Source organism: Bombina bombina, chromosome 6 (genome assembly GCF_027579735.1).
Source record: "Bombina bombina isolate aBomBom1 chromosome 6, aBomBom1.pri, whole genome shotgun sequence".
NCBI classification, from domain to species: domain Eukaryota; kingdom Metazoa; phylum Chordata; class Amphibia; order Anura; family Bombinatoridae; genus Bombina; species Bombina bombina.
The window spans coordinates 1,060,996,584-1,061,020,377 of record NC_069504.1 but is presented as its reverse complement, the minus strand read 5'-3'; the positions used below and the strand labels follow the sequence as shown (position 1 = coordinate 1,061,020,377).

Sequence of the window (23,794 nt, the reverse complement as noted above, 5' to 3'; positions counted from 1 at the left end):
TCTATTTGTACTACCAGGTACACATAGAAGTTTGCATTCATGACATTTCAGTGCAGTTATGGTTTGTTAGCCGATTAGCGATTTCCAGTGCCTTAAAGGGACACTGAACCCAAATTTTTTCTTTTGTAATTCAGAAAGAGCATGCAATTTTAAGCAACTTTCTAATTTACTCTTATTTTCAATTTTTCTTCGTTCTCTTGCTATCATTATTTGAAAAAGAAGGCATCTAAGCTTTTTTTTTGTTTTCAGTACTCTGGACAGCACTTTTTTATTGGTGGATGAATGTATCCACCAATCAGCAAGGACAACCCAGGTTGTTCACCAAAAATGGGCCGGCATCTAAACTTACATTCTTGCATTTCAAATAAAGATACCAAGAGAATGAAGAAAATTTGATAATAGGAGTAAATTAGAAAGTTGCTTAAAATTTCATGCTCAATCTGAATCACGAAAGAAAAATTTTGGTTACAGTGTCCCTTTAAGTATGAAGTACGGCAGATGCTGATTTGTTATCATGTGATGCTTAAGTTCCCTGCAGTCCTGCCTCTAAGCTTTGATTATTGTATTGAACGTTCTACATATGATATAGTAGGGTTCTCTGTTGCTATTTGGTTATTGTAATGTTACCTAGCGTAATCACTTTACACAGTTTTATATACATTGTTTAGACATGTTAATATTATGACCACTATTTATTTATTATTGTTACAATGTTGTTACCATGACTCAATTTTTGGCCCTAATTGGGGGGAGGGGGTTACTATGTTTGCTTGCTCTATGTATTGTGTGAGATGCCATTACACTGTGTCTGAGGAAGGGGATACTTTGTCCCCGAAACGTCACTATTTTTTTCACAGTAAAAAGTGTGTTTAAAAAGACCAGCGAGTGCATATACATATACATATACATACACATATACATACACATACACACATATATATATATATATATATATATATATATATATATATATATATATATATAAATATATATATATATATATATATATATATATATATATATATATATATACACACACATACATACATACATATATTTCTTTTACAAAGATATGACGAGTCCACGGATTTAATCCTTAATTGTGGGATATTAACCTACTAACAGGAAGTGGCAAAGAGCACCACAGCAGAGCTGTATATATAGCCCCTCCCTTCCCCTCCACCCTCAGTCATTCTCTTTGCCTGTGTTATACTAGGAAGACATGGTAAAGTGAGGTGTTTGTTTTAGTTTCTTCAATCAAGAAGTTTTTTTATTTTAAATGGTACCGGTGAGTACTACTTTCCTCAGGGGGATATGAAAGAAGAGGTTGATGATCTTAGCAGTTGTAACTAAGATCCACGCTGGTTCCCAAAGACTTCTGAAGGTAACCATGAGACATCTTCAGTGTGGAGACCGGTTTCATGCTACAAGCAGCATTAAGGTATGTGCAGCCTTTTTTATTCTGAGGAGACTTGATATATCAGAACTGTCTGGCATTTATTTCCCTGTATGGGAATGGGGTAAGCTGTATTCCTATGTTATATAAAGGGTATTACTGGAGTCCCTGATTTTATTTAATGGTTGACTTATGGACATTGTGTGACACTATGGGCATTCAAAGAAAAACGATACATAACATTTTTATTTCTGACATTCATATGTTTGTTTACTGGTGCATTTGAGGGATTGTAGGGCATTAGCTGTTTAAACTTAGGTGTGAAACCGCTTTCCATGCGGTTGTGTTTGGGCCTACTTCGGCATCGACCTCAAGGGGCGTGGCCTATTTTCGCGCGCTCAGATGCGCACTTCCTTCAGGCTAGGCAGCAGCAATCAGTAACTCCGGTGGCTCCTGGACTGTGCAAGCTGGTCTGAAGTGTTGGAAAGTTATTTCGAAGTACCCTGGGGGCAGGTAGGCGCCACAGCAGAGCTGTGGCGAGGTGCAGAGGGTATTTTTGTCTATAAAATGACTAAATGTTGATATTAGTACTTTAGAGCCTTATTTCTGCCCTTGCTTCAGGGTGCAGTAATTTTTGGATAAACTAACGATCTTAGGTTAAATTTTGAGATAATTTAACGTTATTTGATCATTTTGGAAAAATTGTTCACTTTTTCTTTTCTTAAAGGCGCAGTACACGTTTTTTGTAAAGTTTATTTTATGCAATAAATAAGTGTTTAAACGACTTTTGTGGTATTACTAGTCTGTTCAACATGTTTGACATTGAGGATTCTCATTGTTCTATGTGTTTAGAAGCTATTGTGCAACCCCCTCTAACATTGTATAACTCTTGTACTGAATATATATAATATATGTAAAGACCATTCTGAAGAGAATCAGGATATGCCATCCGATTCTCCCCAAGTGTCACAACCTTTAACGCCCACACAAGAGACGCCAAGTACTTCTAGTGCGTCTAATTTTTTTACTCTGCAGGAGATGGCTGCAGTTATGTCAACTACCCTTATAGAGGTATAGTCTAAATTACCAGTGTTGCAGGGTAAACGCAGTAGGTTAGGTATTAATGTAAATACTGAATCCTCTGATGCTTTATTAGCTATTTCCGATGTTCCCTCACAGTGCTCTGAGTTGGGGATCAGGGAATTACTGTCTGAGGGTGAAACTTCTGATTCAGGGAATGTTTTACCTCAGACAGATTCGGATGCTATGTCATTTAAATTTAAGCTTTAACACATCCCCCTGTTACTTAGGGATGTTTTAGCGACTCTGGATGATATATAAATATTTGAAAGTACCTACTTACACTGATGTTTTTCCGGTTCCTAAGAGAATTTCGAAAATTATTAGAAACAAATGGGATAGACCAGGTATACCGTTTTCTCCCCCTCCTAATTTTAAGAAAATGTTTCCCATATCAGATACCATTCGGGACTCATGGCAAAAGGTCCCTAAGGTAGAGAGAGCTATATCTACCATAGATAAGCGTACTACTATTCCCATTGAGTATAGTTGTGCTTTCAAAGACCCTATGGATAAGAAATTAGAGGGTCTACTAAAGAAATTATTTGTTAATCAGGGGTTTCTTTTACAACCTACGGCTTGCATTGTTCCAGTAGCTACTGCAGCAGCTTTTTGGTTTGAGGCTCTAGAAGAGTCTCTTAAGGTTGAGACTCCATTAGATGACATCTTAGATAGAATTAAGGCTCTTAAGCTAGCTAATTCTTTTATTAATGACGCCGCTTTTCAAATTGCTAAATTAGCGGCAAAAAATGCAGGATTTGCTATTTTAGCACGTAGAGCATTGTGGCTTAAATCTTGGTCTGCTGATGTGTCATCAAAACATAAGCTTTTAGCTATTCTCTTTAAAAGGTAAGACCCTTTTCGGGCCAGAATTGAAGGAAATAATTTCTGACATTACAAGAGGTAAAGGCCATGCCCTACCTCAGGATAAGTCGGTTAAAATGAGGGGTAAACAGAATAATACTTCAAAGGAGGACCCCCCGCTTCTTCTTCCTCAAAGCAGGAAGGGAATTTTACCCAATTTAAGTCAGTCTGGAGACCTAATCAGAACTGGAATAAGAGTAAACAATCCAAAAAGCCTGCTGCTGCTCCTAAGACAGCATGAAGGGGCGGCCCCCGATCTGGGACTGGATCTAGTAGGGGGCAGACTCTCTTTCTTTGCTCAGGTTTGGGCAAGAGATGTTCAGGATCCCTGGGCACTAGAAATAGTGACCCACGGTTATCAATTGGAATTCAAGGACTTTCTCCCAAGAGGGAGATTTCATCTTTCAAAATTATCTGCAAACCAGATAAAAAGAGAGGCGTTCTTACGCTGTGTAAAAGACCTTTCTACTATGGGAGTAATTTGTCCAGTTCCAAAATTGGAACAGGGACAGGGGTTTTACTCAAACCAATTTGTGGTTCCCAAAAAAGAGGGAACGTTCAGACCTATCTTAGACCTCAAGTGTCTAAACAAATGTCTAACAGTTCCATCATTCAAGATGGAGACAATACGAACAATTTTACCAATGATCCAGGAGGGTCAATTTATGACTACCGTGGACTTGAAGGATGATTACCTTCATATTCCAATCCACAAGGATCATCATCAGTTTCTAAGGTTTGCCTTCTTGGACAAACATTATCAGTTCGTGGCTCTTCCTTTCGGGTTGGCCACAGCACCCAGAATCTTCACAAAGATTCTAGGGTCTCTTTTGGCGGTTCTTAGACCGCGAGGAATAGCGGTGGCGCCTTATCTTGACGATATTCTGATTCAGGCGTCAACATATCATCTGACAAAATCTCACACGGACACTGTTGTCTTTTCTGAAAACTCACGGCTGGAAGGTGAACATAGAGAAGAGTTCACTTGTCCCACAGACAAGGGTTCCTTTCTTGGGAACTCTTATAGATTCGGTAGCCATGAAAATATTTTTGACGGAGGTCAGAAAATCAAAGATTCTAAATACTTGCCGAGCACTTCAGTCCATTCCTCGGACATCAATGGCTCAGTGTATGGAGGTAATTGGATTAATGGTAGCGGCAATGGACATTGTTCCGTTTGCTCGCTTTCATCTCAGACCACTGCAGCTGTGCATGCTCGGACAGTGGAATGGGGATTATGCGGACTTATCTCCTCAGATAAATCTGTATCAAGAGACCAGAAACTCTCTTCTTTGGTGGTTGTCGCCAGATCATCTGTCCAAAGGGAGTTGTTTCCGCAGACCCTTGTGGGTGATAGTGACAACGGATGCCAGCCTTCTGGGCTGGGGTGCAGTTTGGAACTCCCTGAAGGCTCAGGGTGTTTGGACTCAAGTGGAGTCTCTTCTTCCAATCAATATTCTGGAACTGAGAGCAATATTCAATGCGCTTCAGGCATGGCCTCAGTTGGTTTTGGCCAAATTCATCAGATTCCAGTTGGACAACATTACGACTGTGGCATATATCAATCATCAGGGGGGAACAAGGAGTTCCTTAGCGATGATAGAAGTATCCAAGATAATTCGTTGGGCGGAGGCCCACTCTTGTCATCTGTCAGTGATCTACATCCCAGGAGTAGAGAACTGGGAAGCGGATTTTCTAAGTCGACAGACTTTTCATCCGGAGTAGTGTGAGTGTAGTATTTGCCTCATTGATTCTCAGATGGGGCAGACCAGAATTGGATTTTATGGCATCTCGACAAAATGCCAAGCTTCCAAGATACGGATCCCGGTCAAGGGATCCTCAGGCCGAACTGATAGATGCTTTGGCAGTGCTTTGGTTGTTCAGCCTAGCTTATGTGTTTCCACTGTTTCCTCTCCTCCCACACGTGATTGGTCGAATCAAACAGGAGAGAGCATCAGTGATCCTGATAGCGCCTGCGTGGCCACGCAGGATTTGGTATGCTGATCTAGTGGACATGTCCTCTCTGCCACCGTGGAAACTTCCATTGAGACAGGACCTTCTCATTCAAGGTCCTTTTCAACATCCAAATCTAATTTCTCTGCAGCTGACTGCGTGGAGATTGAATGCTTGATTTTATCAAAGCGAGGATTCTCTGATTCGGTCATCAATACTTTGATACAGGCCAGAAAGCCTGTTACTAGAAAAATCTATCATAAGATATGGCGTAAATATCTTTATTGGTGTGAATCCAAGGGTTACTCATGGAGTAAAGTTAGGATTCCTAGGATTCTGTCTTTTCTCCAAGAAGGATTGGAGAAAGGGTTATCAGCGAGTTCCTTAAAGGGACAAATTTCAGCTTTGTCAATTCTGTTTCACAAACGTTTGGCAAATGTGCCAGATGTTCAGTCTTTTTGTCAGGCTCTATCTAGAATTAAGCCTGTATATAGACCCATTACTCCTCCCTGGAGTTTGAATTTAGTTCTTCGAGTTCTTCAAGGGGTTCCGTTTGAACCTATGCATTCGATGGATATCAAATTGTTATCTTGGAAAGTTCTGTTTTTAGTTGCTATTTCTTCTGCTTGAAGAGTTTCTGAGCTTTCAGCACTACAGTGTGATTCCCATTATCTTATTTTTCATTCTGATAAGGTGGTGTTATGTACCAAACCTGGATTCCTTCCTAAGGTTGTTTCAAATAAGAATATTAATCAGGAAATTGTTGTTCCTTCCTTGTGTCCTAACCCTTCTTCTAAGAAGGAGCGTATGTTGCATAATTAGGATGTGGTCCGTGCCTTAAAGTTTTACTTACAGGCAACTAAGGATTTCCGTCAATCGTCTTCATTATTCATTGTTTATTCTGGAAAGCGTAGGGGTCAGAAAGCTACGGCTACCTCTCTTTCTTTTTGGCTGAGAAGTATCATCCGCCTGGCATATGAGACTGTTGGACAGCAGCCTCCTGAAAGAATTACGGCTCATTCTACTAGGGCTGTGGCTTCCACATGGGCTTTTAAAAACGATGCATCTGTGGAACAGATTTGTAAGGCTGCGACTTGGTCGTCCCTTCACACTTTTTCCAAATTTTACAAATTTGATACTTTTGCTTCTTCTGAGGCTATTTTTGGGAGAAAGGTTCTTCAAGCAGTGGTGCCTTCCGTTTAGGTTCCTGTGTTGTCCCTCCCTTTCATCCGTGTCCTATTGCTTTGGTATTAGTTTCCCACAAGTAAGGATGAAATCTGTGGACTCGTCATATCTTTGTAAAAGAAAAGTAAATTTATGCTTACCTGATAAATTATTTTACGATATGACGAGTCCACGGCCCACCCTGTTCTTTTTAAGACAGTTTTTGTTTATATTTTTTGTAAACTTCAGTCACCTCTGCACCTTTTAGCCTTTCCTTTTCTCTTCCTATACCTTCGGCCGAATGACTGAGGGTGGAGGGGAAGGGAGGGGCTATATATACAGCTCTGCTATGGTGCTCTTTGCCACTTCCTGTTAGCAGGAGGTTAATATCCCACAAGTAAGGACGAAATCCGTGGACTCGTCATATCGTAAAAGAAATTAATTTATCAGGTAAGCATAAATTTACTTATTTATTTTACTAGACATCCCAAGGTATTGATCTAGGCCCATTTTAATATATTTTATGCCACCATTTTCCTGCCAAATGCAATCATATAAAAAAAATTGTTAACTTTTTCACAAACTTTGGAATTCTCACTGAGATTATTTACATACCGCTTGTGCAGTCATAACACAAATGGTTGTAAAAGCTTCTCTGAGATCCCCTTTGCTGGGTAATAGAAGACATGCATGTCTTTGCCATTGCCTTTTTGGCAATTAGGATGCCACCAATTGCAGCTGTGCACCACACTTCTTAGATTCCCGGCAGTGAAGGGGTTAGTTAGCTGGTAAGGGTAATAGTATTGTAAAGTAGGGAATAAACTCCCACCTGACACCTCCCTGATCCTTTTTAAACAGCTTGCCCCCCCCCCCCCACCACCGCCACTCTGTCCGCCAGTTGCGTAAGTTTGCCAGTATGTATTTAAGGGCTTTTTTTTATTATTAAATTTCTATTTATTATTTTGTGCAGTGTAGGGAACCATCCATGTCTGCCAGTGCCCAGTTTATAAAAAAAAATTTTTTTAAAAAATGTATGTATTATTTTTTCAGTTTAGGGTTCCCCCTTTTTCTGTAGTGAAGTGTCCCATCCCTCCCTCAAAACATTTTTTTTGTGGTGTAGGGCCCCTCTCCTCCCACTGGCACCAACAGAGTGTTACAAACAGTGACACAGACCATTTCACTGTCAGTAACGGTCTGGCAATCTGCCTGTATATTGCTTCATTATCATATGACAGCATATACCAGAAGCCCACAAGCAGCAAGTCTCGGTTGTCACTTGACCACTGATACTGCTTGGGTTTCCTGAAGCTGTGATGTAGATCTACGTTATGTGGTACTGCATGACGTAGATCTGCATCGTATTAGTAATGTCCTTTTAACCCTAGATCTATATTTATCAAGAGGAAAATAACTTCACGCCAGGAGCTCCTCTTTTTTTTAACAAAATATTTTGGGGGGATGGGAAACAAGTTTGTTTTGTAGTGTTCCTTTAAATGGAAATTAAACTATAAACATTTCTAGTAAACATATTGATGCAGAAAAAGGGCAGTACCATGTTAGCCAGTGTATTCATAGAAAATAAAAATCCTTTTGTAAGAAAATTTTAAAAGCAATGTACAGGTGATACCTTTAATAGTGGATACAATTGAAAGCTTTCAGAGTTCTCTTTTTCAAGCTATTAAAAAGGTGTCACCTGTACATCACTATATATAAATACTAATACATACAAGCAAATTTGTGCAATGTCTGATACACAAAAATCTCACACTTCTATTGGTAGACAGTGACAAACCCAACAGAGACAAACAACTAACAAACTGTGCTTGCATTACCTATAAGCTTCATCCAAGGACATGTCCATTCTCTTCATAATATAACCAATTGCAATGGTAGCAGAGCGGGAGATCCCTGCAAGACAGTGGACCAGCACACGACTATTGGAAGCCTTTGCTTTCTCTGAAGAGGGACGGAAAAATACGGGATCCAGTAAGAAAGTCACCAAACAACCTACAAGTGGCCTAGTGGTCATACTGTATTTATAATCAGAGCCTCCATTTAAATTATATATCTAAGGAAAACTTGGAACAAACATATTGTCTAACAGGATTTATAATGTTTCATTCTCTTTCAAAGGATTTTATACCTGAAGGATCCTTTAAAAACAGCTGTGCTACAAACAAAAAAAATGTGGTTTTGCTGGATGAATTAAGATGCTATTGTAAATAGCAAACTTAATAAAAAATACATATTTTGGTACAATGTAGCCAGCACACAATACTAACACATTACTATTGAGTATAGAAACAATTCATAAAAACATGTATAATAAGGATATCAGAGGAAATATTGGCTTTAAACACTAATGTAAAATTGTTTTTTTTTGTGTTTTTATATAAATTTCATGACATTTTTCATACAAAAACAGAAAATTAAAACATTTTAGTATGAAACATAAGTCCTGTGAGTGACTTTATTTCAACAAATGGATATATAGTATATAATAATTACATTTTGGTATTAAAGAACCATTATAGTAATAAAATCACGTTCCAATTCGGTAGAGCATGTACTTTTATCACTAGTGATGCTGAAACGATTTGTGTTTAACCCCCTCCGTTGTTAAACACATAGGTAAAGTACTGCTCTGTAGGCAGTTTCCGCTTGGGATCAGCAGTGCTATATATCTATGTCTTTAACCACTTTATGGGGGTTAAATACAAGCCATTTCAGTGTCGCTAGTGATACAATTGCATGTTCTAATTCATTACTAATTTTATCACTATAAGCCTTTTAATTCATTTTTTTTCATGTTCTACAAAATCATAAAAACACTTTCTAAATTCACAGATGACCAGACTAGCTGAGAAAAAAACACAAAAAACTTTTCTACAGTAGGTGTTCTAAGGGTTTAACATTTACAGTATTATTCATATAGCAGACACAAAACAAACAAAGCACTACTAGCGCTCTCAGTGTGGAGGAAGAATAAAATCCATCTTCTCACCTATAAAGTCAACTGACTTGTCCAGCCAAGGGAGGATCTTCTCGCAGAAGCTGTCATTGACGGGAACCCGCAGGAAGTGGGAATCTGAGATAAAGTCCGGTTTGGGACAGGTGTTGCTAGCATTCAGCACAAACCCAATCTCATTCTGCTGCATCAGTTCCTGTGCACCCCAAAAGACAAGTTTGAGATGAATTGTTGAAATTAGCAGTCAGTGAATTTATTAAAGGGTCATGGAACTAAATTATTTAAAGGGACATGAAACCCCAACATTTTATTTTGTGATTCAGACAGAGCATACAATAAAAAAAAAAGGTTCCAGTTTACTTCTATTGTCAAATTTGCTTTGTTGCCATGATATCCTGTGCTAAACAGATACCTGTGTAGGCATCTAGAGCACTACATGGAGATAGTGCTACCATCTAGCTCTCTTGCAAATGGATAACATTCTTGCAAAACTGTTATATAGCGCTCCAGAAATGTTCCGGCACCTAAGCATACTACATCCCTGCTTTTCAACAAAAGATACCAAGGGAACAAGGAAAAATTGATTTAAAAAGTAAATTAGAAAGCTGTTTAAAAGCACATGCTCTATCTGAATCATATCCCTTTAAATTCAGTATATCATTTCCAGCCCCATTTCGTGAAGGGCCTTGATACCACCACTAAGTATGCATGCTTCAGTTTCGAATATTAAAAATTAAACCATGGTCACTTTTGCAGCCAGCAGCTTTCGTTAAAGGGACAGGATACTCACGCTAAATTGCTTGAAAATGACGTAGCATGCCGGTAAAAGGCTGACAACAAATGGATCTCTCTATATAAAGAGATACGTTACCTCATAATGTATCCACCAATGTAAGAGCTACTCTCTCTCTACAGTCACCAAAATATCATGAGATTTCTTAGTGAAGGGAACTAAAGTGACTGTGCTGCACCACATGTTATATGCATGCTCCCTTGCAAGTCCCAGGACAAGCAACCTGGTTAGATGCTTAAAATCAATTTACAGTGAGATGTGAGGTAAAATAGCTTTCTTTTTTCATACAGATGTTGTGATATTTTCTAGTCAGCTTTTTACAGATATGCTGCATCACTTTCAAGTGAGTCAACATTTTGGGTATCATGTCCCTTTAAGAAAGAAAAAAAAAAAAAGTGTCCCAGAGCCAGCTAGACGCTGCAGACAAAGGGTATGATTTTATTTAATATGAAAAACAGGAGCATGATATGTATTTAATCAATGGCACCACATTACCAGAGAAGCTGGTACAACGTCTCTATCACTTTTACTTATCTTCTTAACGCCTTTCATTTCAGTTTTATATGAATACTTTTTCTCCCACAATTTAAGTTTATAAATAAGTAAAAATATATTAAAAAAAACCCATCACAGTCAAATAAAAATGCAGCAAATATTCCTGGTGAGAATCTAAAGGAATCGGCAATGAGTGGCGCTGTCAGTAGCTGCCTCACCTTGTTCAGGACATCTCGTTGGCAGCCCAGGTAGAGATGAGGAAGGATTCGTGTTGGACCAGCACTAGACACAGGGAGACATGGTTGTGAGATGCATGTGGGGACCATAGATGCTTTCCCTTCACAAAGCCCAGGAAAACAAGCAGAGAATTCACAAAAACCACCTATATATGGGAGAGTTGCAAAAAACAGGTTATTGTACTTGTCACAAAATGCATGTCAGTCACATTGCTAGATGCAGAGCCCACGTTAGTTTAAGGGATATGAAAGTCTGAATTACATTTTTATGGTTCAGATAAAACATGCAATTTTATTATCAAATTCTCTTGTTAACTGTTGCTGAAAAGCACACCTAGACAGGCTCAGGAGCAGCAGTGCCCTACTGTGATTGTTGGCTGCATGTATGTCTCAGTTGTGTACAATTATCTCTCAGTAGAACATTGCTACTCTGGAGCTGATTCTACCTATGTGTTTAACTCATCTGCATGGGTAAAACGCATAGATATATTCAAGTAATAGTACAATAATAAACTCCTAAGATATTTAAAGGGACATCATATATATATATATATATATATATATATAAATAAATGTGTAAGTATGTATTTAACGGTTTGTTAATTCATCTGTCCCGTAGTGAGAAAACACAATACAAGGTGGGAGGAACTTGGCAGTTGCTTGCTCTACGCTAGGGAACTGATGAGCTCAGCTACATAGACATAACTCAAAACTTTATAGTAAATTAAAGACTGCATCTTGTTTGTCCTTGTAGATGATGTCATCACTTCCTTACAACAAAGGAAGCGATTCTAGATTGTGCCTAGCTAGGAAATTGCACAGTAAACGGTAGACATATCTGAGACCGAAAAGGTCATTGTGAAAGGGATAGTCTAGTCGAAATTAAACGTTCATCATTCAGATAGAGCATGCAATTTTAAGCAACTTTCTAATTTACTTCTAATATCAATTTGTATCTTTATTTGAAAAAGCAAGAATGTAAGCTTAGGAGCCAGCCTGTTGTTGGATCAGAACCTGGGTAGCACTTGCTGATTGGTGGCTACATTTAAACACCAAACAGAAAGCTCTACCCAGGTGCTGAACCAAAAATGGGCCCGCTCCTAAGCTTTTCATTCAAATAAAATAAAAAGAGAACAAAGAAAAATTGATAATAGGAGTAAATTAGAAAGTTGCTTAAATTTGCTTGCTCTATCTTAATCATGAACGTTTAATTTTGACTATTCCTTTAAATCCACAGAAGCAAGAGATAAAAGGAGTAAAAATATGAAATAATGAGAAATCCAGAAGTAAAAAGTTAGGAACTGTGGCCCCGTGGCTCCCCAGATTTGTGAAGCCCTGATTTATCGTTACTAAAGGCTACTAAAAGTTCCCATGGGAGCAACACCCTCTTTTTGTTTTGTTTTGTTTGTTTGCGGATTTACAGTCAATGTAAATTGTTAGGACCAGTAAACATGTTGCTGATAAGGTACTGAGCCACAGAAATAATTAGTAGTAAATTACAAGTTCATTTATAGATAATGCAGAAGATCAGCCTTTAGTAGAGCAACAAGCCTTTCTAAAGATCTAATCTGATGTCAGAGGGTTCCGCTTGTATCTTCCCCCAGGATGCTTATCTGTGCTAGGGGCAGGTCTTGATTAGTAATATTTCTATAAATACATATCATTTAAAGAAAATAGTAGGTAATTAATAAAAGTTTTATTCACAAAGCCAGTAGGCAACACTCACAAGTTAAAAAGGATCGCTGTGCGCACAGAATGGTACTTGGTGACCATTTCAGCTGTGAGGTGCGGGCATCCCTAAGAAACGTAATCTGGTGATGTCACTAAGATGCAATCTGCATATGTGCAGGCAGCAAGATCAACAGAACATTTACTACAGTGTATTTAGGCACAAATATAGTGATGACCAGCACAGTAATGATGGATGACCCCCCCCCCCCCACCCCAATACCCACAAAAACATAATTTATGCTTACCTGATAAATTCCTTTCTTCTGTTGTGTGATCAGTCCACGGGTCATCATTACTTCTGGGATATAACTCCTCCCCAACAGGAAATGCAAGAGGATTCACCCAGCAGAGCTGCATATAGCTCCTCCCCTCTACGTCACTCCCAGTCATTCGACCAAGAATCAACGAGAAAGGAGAAACCAAGGGTGAAGTGGTGACTGGAGTATAATTTAAAAGATATTTACCTGCCTTAAAAAACAGGGCGGGCCGTGGACTGATCACACAACAGAAGAAAGGAATTTATCAGGTAAGCATAAATTATGTTTTCTTCTGTTATGTGTGATCAGTCCACGGGTCATCATTACTTCTGGGATACCAATACCAAAGCAAAAGTACACGGATGACGGGAGGGATAGGCAGGCTCATTATACAGAAGGAACCACTGCCTGAAGAACCTTTCTCCCAAAAATAGCCTCCGAAGAAGCAAAAGTGTCAAATTTGTAAAATTTGGAAAAAGTATGAAGCGAAGACCAAGTTGCAGCCTTGCAAATCTGTTCAACAGAGGCCTCATTCTTAAAGGCCCAAGTGGAAGCCACAGCTCTAGTAGAATGAGCTGTAATTCTTTCAGGAGGCTGCTGTCCAGCAGTCTCATAGGCTAAACGAATTATGCTACGAAGCCAGAAGGAGAGAGAGGTAGCCGAAGCCTTATGACCTCTCCTCTGACCAGAGTACACGACAAACAGGGAAGACGTTTGTCGAAAATCCTTAGTTGCCTGCAAGTAGAACTTGAGGGCACGAACTACATCCAGATTGTGTAGAAGACGTTCCTTCTTTGAAGAAGGATTCGGGCACAGGGAAGGCACCACGATCTCTTGATTGATGTTCCTGTTAGTGACTACCTTAGGTAAGAACCCAGGTTTTGTACGCAGAACTACCTTATCTGAATGAAAAATCAAATAAGGAGAATCACAATGTAAAGCTGATAACTCAGAGACTCTCCGAGCCGAAGAAATAGCCATTAAAAATAACACTTTCCAAGATAACAACTTTATATCAATGGAATGAAGGGGTTCAAACGGAACTCCTTGTAGAACGTTAAGAACAAGGTTTAAACTCCATGGCGGAGCAACAGTTTTAAACACAGGCTTGATCCTAGCTAAAGCCTGACAAAAGGCCTGGACGTCTGGATTTTCTGACAGACGCCTGTGTAACAAGATGGACAGAGCTGAGATCTGTCCCTTTAATGAGCTAGCCGATAAACCCTTTTCTAAACCTTCTTGTAGAAAGGACAATATCCTAGGAATCCTAACCTTACTCCAGGAGTAACCTTTGGATTCGCACCAGTATAGGTATTTACGCCATATCTTATGGTAAATCCTTCTGGTAACAGGCTTCCTAGCCTGTATCAGGGTATCAATAACCGACTCAGAAAACCCACGTTTTGATAAAATCAAGCGTTCAATTTCCAAGCAGTCAGCTTCAGAGAAGTTAGATTTTGATGTTTGAATGGACCCTGTATCAGAAGGTCCTGTCTTAGAGGTAGAGACCAAGGCGGACAGGATGACATGTCCACTAGATCTGCATACCAAGTCCTGCGTGGCCATGCAGGCGCTATTAGAATCACTGATGCTCTCTCCTGTTTGATTTTGGCAATCAATCGAGGAAGCAGCGGGAAGGGTGGAAACACATAAGCCATCCCGAAGTTCCAAGGTGCTGTCAAAGCATCTATCAGAACCGCTCCCGGATCCCTGGATCTGGACCCGTAGCGAGGAAGTTTGGCGTTCTGGCGAGACGCCATGAGATCTATCTCTGGTTTGCCCCAACGTCGAAGTATTTGGGCAAAGACCTCCGGATGAAGTTCCCACTCCCCCGGATGAAAAGTCTGGCGACTCAAGAAATCCGCCTCCCAGTTCTCCACTCCCGGGATGTGGATTGCTGACAGGTGGCAAGAGTGAGACTCTGCCCAGCGAATTATCTTTGATACTTCCATCATTGCTAGGGAGCTTCTTGTCCCTCCTTGATGGTTGATGTAAGCTACAGTCGTGATGTTGTCCGACTGAAACCTGATGAACCCCCGAGTTTTTAACTGGGGCCAAGCCAGAAGGGCATTGAGAACTGCTCTCAATTCCAGAATGTTTATTGGCAGGAGACTTTCCTCCTGATTCCATTGTCCCTGAGCCTTCAGAGAATTCCAGACAGCGCCCCAACCTAGTAGGCTGGCGTCTGTTGTTACAATTGTCCAGTCCGGCCTGCTGAATGGCATCCCCCTGGACAGATGTGGCCGAGAAAGCCACCATAGAAGAGAGTTTCTGGTCTCTTGATCCAGATTCAGAGTAGGGGACAAGTCTGAATAATCCCCATTCCACTGACTCAGCATGCACAATTGCAGCGGTCTGAGATGTAGACGTGCAAAGGGTACTATGTCCATTGCTGCTACCATTAAGCCGATCACCTCCATGCATTGAGCTACTGACGGGAGTTGAATGGAATGAAGGACACGGCATGCATTTAGAAGCTTTGTTAATCTGTCTTCTGTCAGATAAATCTTCATTTCTACAGAATCTATAAGAGTCCCCAAGAATGGAACTCTTGTGAGAGGAAAGAGAGAACTCTTCTTTTCGTTCACTTTCCATCCATGCGACCTTAGAAATGCCAGAACCAACTCTGTATGAGACTTGGCAGTTTGAAAGCTTGAAGCTTGTATCAGAATGTCGTCTAGGTACGGAGCTACCAAAATTCCTCGCGGTCTTAGTACCGCCAGAAGGGCACCCAGAACCTTTGTGAAGATTCTTGGAGCCGTAGCCAATCCGAATGGAAGAGCTACAAACTGGTAATGCCTGTCTAAGAAGGCAAACCTTAGATACCGGTAATGATCTTTGTGAATCGGTATGTGAAGGTAAGCATCCTTTAAATCCACTGTGGTCATGTACTGACCCTTTTGGATCATGGGTAAGATTGTCCGAATAGTTTCCATTTTGAACGATGGAACTCTTAGGAATTTGTTTAGGATCTTTAAATCCAAGATTGGCCTGAAAGTTCCCTCTTTTTTGGGAACCACAAACAGGTTTGAGTAAAACCCTTGTCCTTGTTCCGACCGCGGAACCGGATGGATCACTCCCATTAATAACAGATCTTGTACACAGCGTAGAAACGCTTCTTTCTTTATCTGGTTTGTTGACAACCTTGACAGATGAAATCTCCCTCTTGGGGGAGAGAATTTGAAGTCTAGAAGGTATCCCTGAGATATGATCTCTAGCGCCCAGGGATCCTGAACATCTCTTGCCCAAGCCTGGGCGAAGAGAGAGAGTCTGCCCCCCACTAGATCCGGTCCCGGATCGGGGGCCCTCGGTTCATGCTGTCTTTGGGGCAGCAGCAGGTTTCCTGGCCTGCTTGCCCTTGTTCCAGGACTGGTTAGGTTTCCAGCCTTGTCTGTAACGAGCAACAGCTCCTTCCTGTTTTGGTGCAGTGGAAGTTGGTGCTGCTCCTGCTTTGAAATTCCGAAAGGGACGAAAATTAGACTGTCTAGCCTTAGCTTTGGCTTTGTCTTGAGGCAGGGCGTGGCCCTTACCTCCTGTAATGTCAGCGATAATTTCTTTCAAACCGGGCCCAAATAAAGTTTGCCCCTTGAAAGGTATATTAAGTAATTTGGACTTAGAAGTTACATCAGCTGACCAGGATTTTAGCCACAGCGCCCTACGTGCCTGAATGGCGAATCCTGAGTTCTTAGCCGTAAGTTTGGTTAAATGTACTACGGCCTCCGAAATGAATGAATTAGCTAGTTTAAGGACTCTAAGCCTGTCCGTAATGTCGTCCAGCGTAGCTGAACTAAGGTTCTCTTCCAGAGACTCAATCCAAAATGCTGCCGCAGCCGTAATCGGCGCGATGCATGCAAGGGGTTGCAATATAAAACCTTGTTGAACAAACATTTTCTTAAGGTAACCCTCTAATTTTTTATCCATTGGATCTGAAAAAGCACAGCTATCCTCCACCGGGATAGTGGTACGCTTAGCTAAAGTAGAAACTGCTCCCTCCACCTTAGGGACCGTTTGCCATAAGTCCCGTGTGGTGGCGTCTATTGGAAACATCTTTCTAAATATTGGAGGGGGTGAGAACGGCACACCGGGTCTATCCCACTCCTTAGTAACAATTTCAGTTAGTCTCTTAGGTATAGGAAAAACGTCAGTACTCGCCGGTACCGCAAAGTATTTATCCAACCTACACAATTTCTCTGGTATTGCAACAGTGTTACAATCATTAAGAGCCGCTAAAACCTCCCCTAGTAATACACGGAGGTTCTCCAATTTAAATTTAAAATTTGAAATATCTGAATCCAATCTGTTTGGATCAGAACCGTCACCCACAGAATGAAGCTCTCCGTCCTCATGCTCTGCAAGCTGTGACGCAGTATCAGACATGGCCCTAGTATTATCAGCGCACTCTGTTCTCACCCCAGAGTGATCACGCTTGCCTCTTAGTTCTGGTAATTTAGCCAAAACTTCGGTCATAACAGTAGCCATATCTTGTAATGTTATCTGTAATGGCCGCCCAGATGTACTAGGCGCCACAATATCACGCACCTCCCGGGCGGGAGATGCAGGTACTGACACGTGAGGCGAGTTAGTCGGCATAACTCTCCCCTCGCTGTTTGGTGAAATTTGTTCAATTTGTACAGATTGGCTTTTATTTAAAGTAGCATCAATACAGTTAGTACATAAATTTCTATTGGGCTCCACCTTGGCATTGGAACAAATGACACAGGTATCTTCCTCTGAATCAGACATGTTTAACACACTAGCAATAAACTTGCAACTTGGTTACAATCTTATTTAACAAAAACGTACTGTGCCTCAAAGAAGCACTAAACGATTAAATGACAGTTGAAATAATGAACTGAAAAAAAAAACAGTTATAGCATCAATCCTTAAAAACAACACAACTTTTAGCAAAGGTTTGTTCCCATTAGTAAAGTAACAATAATTAAATTTGAAACATAAAAATTACAGAGCAACGTTTTTAATCACAGTCAATATATAAGTCTCACAGCTCTGCTGAGAGAATCTACCTCCCTCCAAAGAAGTTTGAAGACCCCTGAGTTCTGTTAGAGATGAACCGGATCATGCAGGAAATACAAGAGTAACTGACTGGAAATTTTTGATGCGTAGCAAAGAGCGCCAAAAACGGCCCCTCCCCCTCACACACAGCAGTGAGAGAGAAACGAAACTGTCACAATTAAAACAAGCAACTGCCAAGTGGAAAAATAATGCCCAAACATTTATTCACTCAGTACCTCAGAAAATGCAAACGATTCTACATTCCAGCAAAAACGTTTAACATAATAAATACCTATTAAAAGGTTTAATGTACTTTTAACAGAGTAATTCCAGTGAAATACCATCCCCAGAATACTGAAGTGTAGAGTATACATACATGTCATTATAACGGTATGGCAGGATTTTCTCATCAATTCCATTCAGAAAATAAAAACTGCTACATACCTCAATGCAGATTCATCTGCCCGCTGTCCCCTGATCTGAAGCTTTTACCTCCCTCAGATGGCCGAGAAACAGCAATATGATCTTAACTACTCCGGTTAAAATCATAGTAAAAAACTCTGGTAGATTCTTCTTCAAACTCTGCCAGAGAGGCAATAACACGCTCCGGTGCTATTGTAAAATAACAAACTTTTGATTGAAGTTATAAAAACTAAGTATAATCACCATAGTCCTCTCACACATCCTATCTAGTCGTTGGGTGCAAGAGAATGACTGGGAGTGACGTAGAGGGGAGGAGCTATATGCAGCTCTGCTGGGTGAATCCTCTTGCATTTCCTGTTGGGGAGGAGTTATATCCCAGAAGTAATGATGACCCGTGGACTGATCACACATAACAGAAGAAAGGGTGAGCACAAACGTTTGCGCGTGAGCGATAAGGGGTTTATTGCGGGGGTTTGCCCTCGTCGGGCTTACCGCTGGTATTACGAGTTGAAAGTAAACGCGATCTCTTGAGCGCAATCGCGATTTATGCTAGAATGATTACTGCAACTTCAGAGCTCTGGTTAAAACGGTTTCACTAAACTAAAAAGTTTCACAATGCACATCAAAAATAAATTACAAAGTATAGTTACACTCATAATACCACCATCTAATAAAAATTATTTAAAAAAACATAATTTATGCTTACCTGATAAATTCCTTTCTCCTGTAGTGTAGTCAGTCCACGGGTCATCCATTACTTATGGGATATTAACTCCTCCCCAACAGGAAGTGCAAGAGGATCACCCAAGCAGAGCTGCTATATAGCTCCTCCCCTCTACGTCACACCCAGTCATTCGACCGAAAACCAAACGAGAAAGGAGAAACTATAGGGTGCAGTGGTGACTGGAGTATAATTTAAAATTTAGACCTGCCATAAAAAACAGGGCGGGCCGTGGATTGACTACACTACAGGAGAAAGGAATTTATCAGGTAAGCATAAATTATGTTTTCTCCTGTTAAGTGTAGTCAGTCCACGGGTCATCCATTACTTATGGGATACCAATACCAAAGCTAAAGTACACAGATGACGGGAGGGACAGGCAGGATCTTTATACGGAAGGAACCACTGCCTGAAGAACCTTTCTCCCAAAAACAGCCTCCGAAGAAGCAAAAGTGTCAAATTTGTAAAATTTGGAAAAAGTATGAAGAGAAGACCAAGTTGCAGCCTTGCAAATCTGTTCAACAGAGGCCTCATTCTTAAAGGCCCAAGAGGAAGCCACAGCTCTAGTAGAATGAGCTGTAATCCTTTCAGGAGGTTGCTGTCCAGCAGTCTCATAGGCTAAACGTATTATGCTACGAAGCCAAAAGGACAGAGAAGTAGCAGATGCTTTTTGACCTCTCCTCTGTCCAGAATAAACGACAAACAGGGAAGAAGTTTGGCGAAAATCTTTAGTTGCCTGTAAATAAAATTTCAGGGCACGGACTACGTCTAGATTGTGCAGAAGTCGTTCCTTCTTTGAAGAAGGGTTAGGGCACAATGATGGAACAACAATCTCTTGATTGATATTCTTGTTAGTGACTACCTTAGGTAAGAACCCAGGTTTAGTACGCAGAACTACCTTATCTGAATGAAAAATCAGATAAGGAGAATCACAATGTAAGGCTGATAACTCAGAGACTCTACGAGCCGAGGAAATAGCCATTAAAAACAGAACTTTCCAAGATAACAGCTTGATATCAATGGAATGAAGGGGTTCAAACGGAACCCCCTGTAAAACGTTAAGAACTAAGTTTAAACTCCACGGTGGAGCTACAGTCTTAAACACAGGCTTAATCCTAGCCAAAGCCTGACAAAAAGCCTGAACGTCTGGAACTTCCGACAGACGTTTGTGTAAAAGGATGGACAGAGCTGAGATCTGTCCCTTTAAGGAACTTGCAGATAAACCCTTTTCTAAACCTTCTTGTAGAAAAGACAATATCCTAGGAATCCTAACCTTACTCCATGAGTAACTCTTGGATTCGCACCAGTGTAAGTATTTACGCCATATCTTATGGTAAATCTTCCTGGTAACAGGTTTCCTAGCCTGTATTAAGGTATCAATTACTGACTCCGAAAATCCACGCTTTGATAAAATCAAGCGTTCAATTTCCATGCAGTCAGCTTCAGAGAAATTAGATTTTGATGTTTGAAAGGACCCTGAATTAGAAGGTCCTGTCTCAGAGGCAGAGACCAATGTGGACAGGATGACATGTCCACTAGATCTGCATACCAGGTCCTGCGTGGCCACGCAGGCGCTATTAGAATCACCGATGCTTTCTCCTGTTTGATCCTGGCAATCAAACGAGGAAGCATCGGGAAGGGTGGAAACACATAAGCCATCCTGAAGGTCCAAGGTGCTGTCAAAGCATCTATCAGGACCGCTCCCGGGTCCCTGGACCTGGACCCGTAACAAGGAAGCTTGGCGTTCTGGCGAGACGCCATGAGATCCATATCTGGTTTGCCCCAACGACGAAGTATTTGGGCAAAGACCTCCGGATGAAGTTCCCACTCCCCCGGATGAAAAGTCTGGCGACTTAGGAAATCCGCCTCCCAGTTCTCCACTCCATGGGATGTGGATCGCTGACAGGTGGCAAGAGTGAGACTCTGCCCAGCGAATTATCTTTGATACTTCCATCATCGCTAGGGAACTCCTTGTCCCTCCCTGATGGTTGATGTAAGCCACAGTCGTGATGTTGTCCGACTGAAACCTGATGAACCTCAGAGTTGCTAACTGAGGCCAAGCCAGAAGGGCATTGAGAACTGCTCTCAATTCCAGAATGTTTATTGGAAGGAGACTCTCCTCTTGAGTCCACGATCCCTGAGCCTTCAGGGAATTCCAGACAGCGCCCCAACCTAGTAGGCTGGCGTCTGTTGTTACAATTGTCCAGTCTGGCCTGCTGAAGGGCATCCCCCTGGACAGATGTTGCCGAGAAAGCCACCATAGAAGAGAATCTCTGGTCTCTTGATCCAGATTCAGCATAGGGGACAAATCTGAGTAATCCCCATTCCACTGACTTAGCATGCACAATTGCAGCGGTCTGAGATGCAGGCGTGCAAAAGGAACTATGTCCATTGCCGCTACCATTAAGCCGATTACCTCCATGCATTGAGCCACTGACGGGTGTTGAATGGAATGAAGGACACGGCAAGCATTTAAAAGCTTTGTTAACCTGTCCTCTGTCAGGTAAATTTTCATTTCTACAGAATCTATAAGAGTCCCCAAGAAGGGAACTCTTGTGAGTGGTAAGAGAGAACTCTTCTCCTCGTTCACTTTCCACCCATGCGACCTTAGAAATGCCAGTACTAACTCTGTATGAGACTTGGCAGTTTGGAAGCTTGACGCTTGTATCAGAATGTCGTCTAGGTACGGAGCTACCGAAATTCCTCGCGGTCTTAGTACCGCCAGAAGAGAGCCCAGAACCTTTGTAAAGATTCTTGGAGCCGTAACCAACCCGAAGGGAAGAGCTACAAACTGGTAATGCCTGTCTAGGAAGGCAAACCTTAGATACCGGTAATGTTCTTTGTGAATCGGTATGTGAAGGTAAGCATCCTTTAAATCCACTGTGGTCATGTACTGACCTCTTTGGATCATGGGTAAGATTGTCCGAATAGTTTCCATTTTGAACGATGGAACTCTTAGGAATTTGTTTAGGATCTTTAAATCCAATATTGGTCTGAAGGTTCCCTCTTTTTTGGGAACCACAAACAGATTTGAGTAAAACCCTTGTCCGTGTTCCAACCGCGGAACTGGGTGGATCACTCCCATTAGTAAAAGGTCTTGTACACAGCGTAGAAACGCCTCTTTCTTTATCTGGTTTGTTGACAACCTTGAAAGGTGAAATCTCCCTTGTGGAGGAGAAGCTTTGAAGTCCAGAAGATATCCCTGAGATATGATCTCCAACGCCCAGGGATCCTGGACATCTCTTGCCCAAGCCTGGGCGAAGAGAGAGAGTCTGCCCCCCACTAGATCCGTTTCCGGATCGGGGGCCCTCACTTCATGCTGTCTTAGGGGCAGCAGCAGGTTTTCTGGCCTGCTTGCCCTTGTTCCAGGTCTGGTTAGGTTTCCAGCCTTGTCTGTAGCGAGCAACAGCTCCTTCCTGTTTTGGAGCAGAGGAAGTGGATGCTGCTCCTGCCTTGAAGTTACGAAAGGCACGAAAATTAGACTGTCTAGCCCTGGGTTTGGCTCTGTCTTGAGGCAGGGCATGGCCTTTACCTCCCGTAATATCAGCGATAATTTCTTTCAAACCGGGCCCGAATAAAGTCTGCCCCTTGAAAGGTATGTTAAGTAATTTAGATTTAGAAGTTACATCAGCTGACCAGGATTTTAGCCACAGCGCTCTGCGTGCCTGAATGGCGAATCCGGAATTCTTAGCCGTAAGTTTAGTTAAATGTACTACGGCATCAGAAATAAATGAATTAGCTAGCTTAAGGGTTTTAAGCTTGTGTGTAATCTCATCTAATGGCGCTGAGTCAAGGGTCTCTTCCAGAGACTCAAACCAAAATGCTGCCGCAGCCGTGACAGGCGCAATGCATGCAAGGGCTTGCAATATAAAACCTTGTTGAACAAACATTTTCTTAAGGTAACCCTCTAACTTTTTATCCATTGGATCTGAAAAGGCACAGCTATCCTCCACCGGGATAGTGGTACGCTTAGCTAAAGTAGAAACTGCTCCCTCCACCTTAGGGACCGTTTGCCATAAGTCCCGTGTGGTGGCGTCTATTGGAAACATTTTTCTGAATATAGGAGGGGGTGAGAAAGGCACACCGGGTCTATCCCACTCCTTAGTAACAATTTCAGTAAGTCTCTTATGTATAGGAAAAACGTCAGTACTCGTCGGTACCGCAAAATATTTATCCAACCTACACATTTTCTCTGGGATTGCAACTGTGTTACAATCATTCAGAGCCGCTAACACCTCCCCTAGCAATACACGGAGGTTTTCCAGCTTAAACTTAAAATTTGAAATGTCTGAATCCAGTTTATTTGGATCAGATCCGTCACCCGCAGAATGAAGCTCTCCGTCCTCATGTTCTGCAAACTGTGACGCAGTATCAGACATGGCCCTAGCATTATCAGCGCACTCTGTTCTCACCCCAGAGTGATCTCGTTTACCCCTAAGTTCTGGCAATTTAGACAAAACTTCAGTCATAACATTAGCCATGTCTTGTAGAGTGATTTGTAATGGCCGCCCTGATGTACTTGGCGTTACAATATCACGCACCTCCTGAGCGGGAGATGCAGGTACTGACACGTGAGGCAAGTTAGTCGGCATAACTTCCCCCTCGCTGTCTGGTGAATGTTGCTTAACATGTACAGATTGACTTTTATTTAAAGTAGCATCAATGCAATTAGTACATAAATTTCTAGTGGGCTCCACCTT

At 41.4% G+C, this 23,794-nt stretch overlaps 1 protein-coding gene across 3 annotated transcripts in view; it reads right to left on the bottom strand.

Moving 5' to 3' along the window:
• The window catches only part of DUSP16 (dual specificity phosphatase 16), a 168,020-nt gene that overhangs the window by 9,139 nt on the left and 135,087 nt on the right, over positions 1 to 23,794 (bottom strand). For all 3 annotated transcript variants that reach the window (XM_053718908.1, XM_053718909.1, XM_053718910.1), the window contains exons 4-6: positions 10,932 to 11,095; positions 9,462 to 9,621; positions 8,290 to 8,413 (exon numbers count right to left, since the gene is read on the bottom strand). In XM_053718908.1, coding sequence (XP_053574883.1) covers positions 8,290 to 8,413; positions 9,462 to 9,621; positions 10,932 to 11,095 — 448 coding nt within the window. The remainder of the gene's footprint in view (positions 1 to 8,289; positions 8,414 to 9,461; positions 9,622 to 10,931; positions 11,096 to 23,794) is intronic.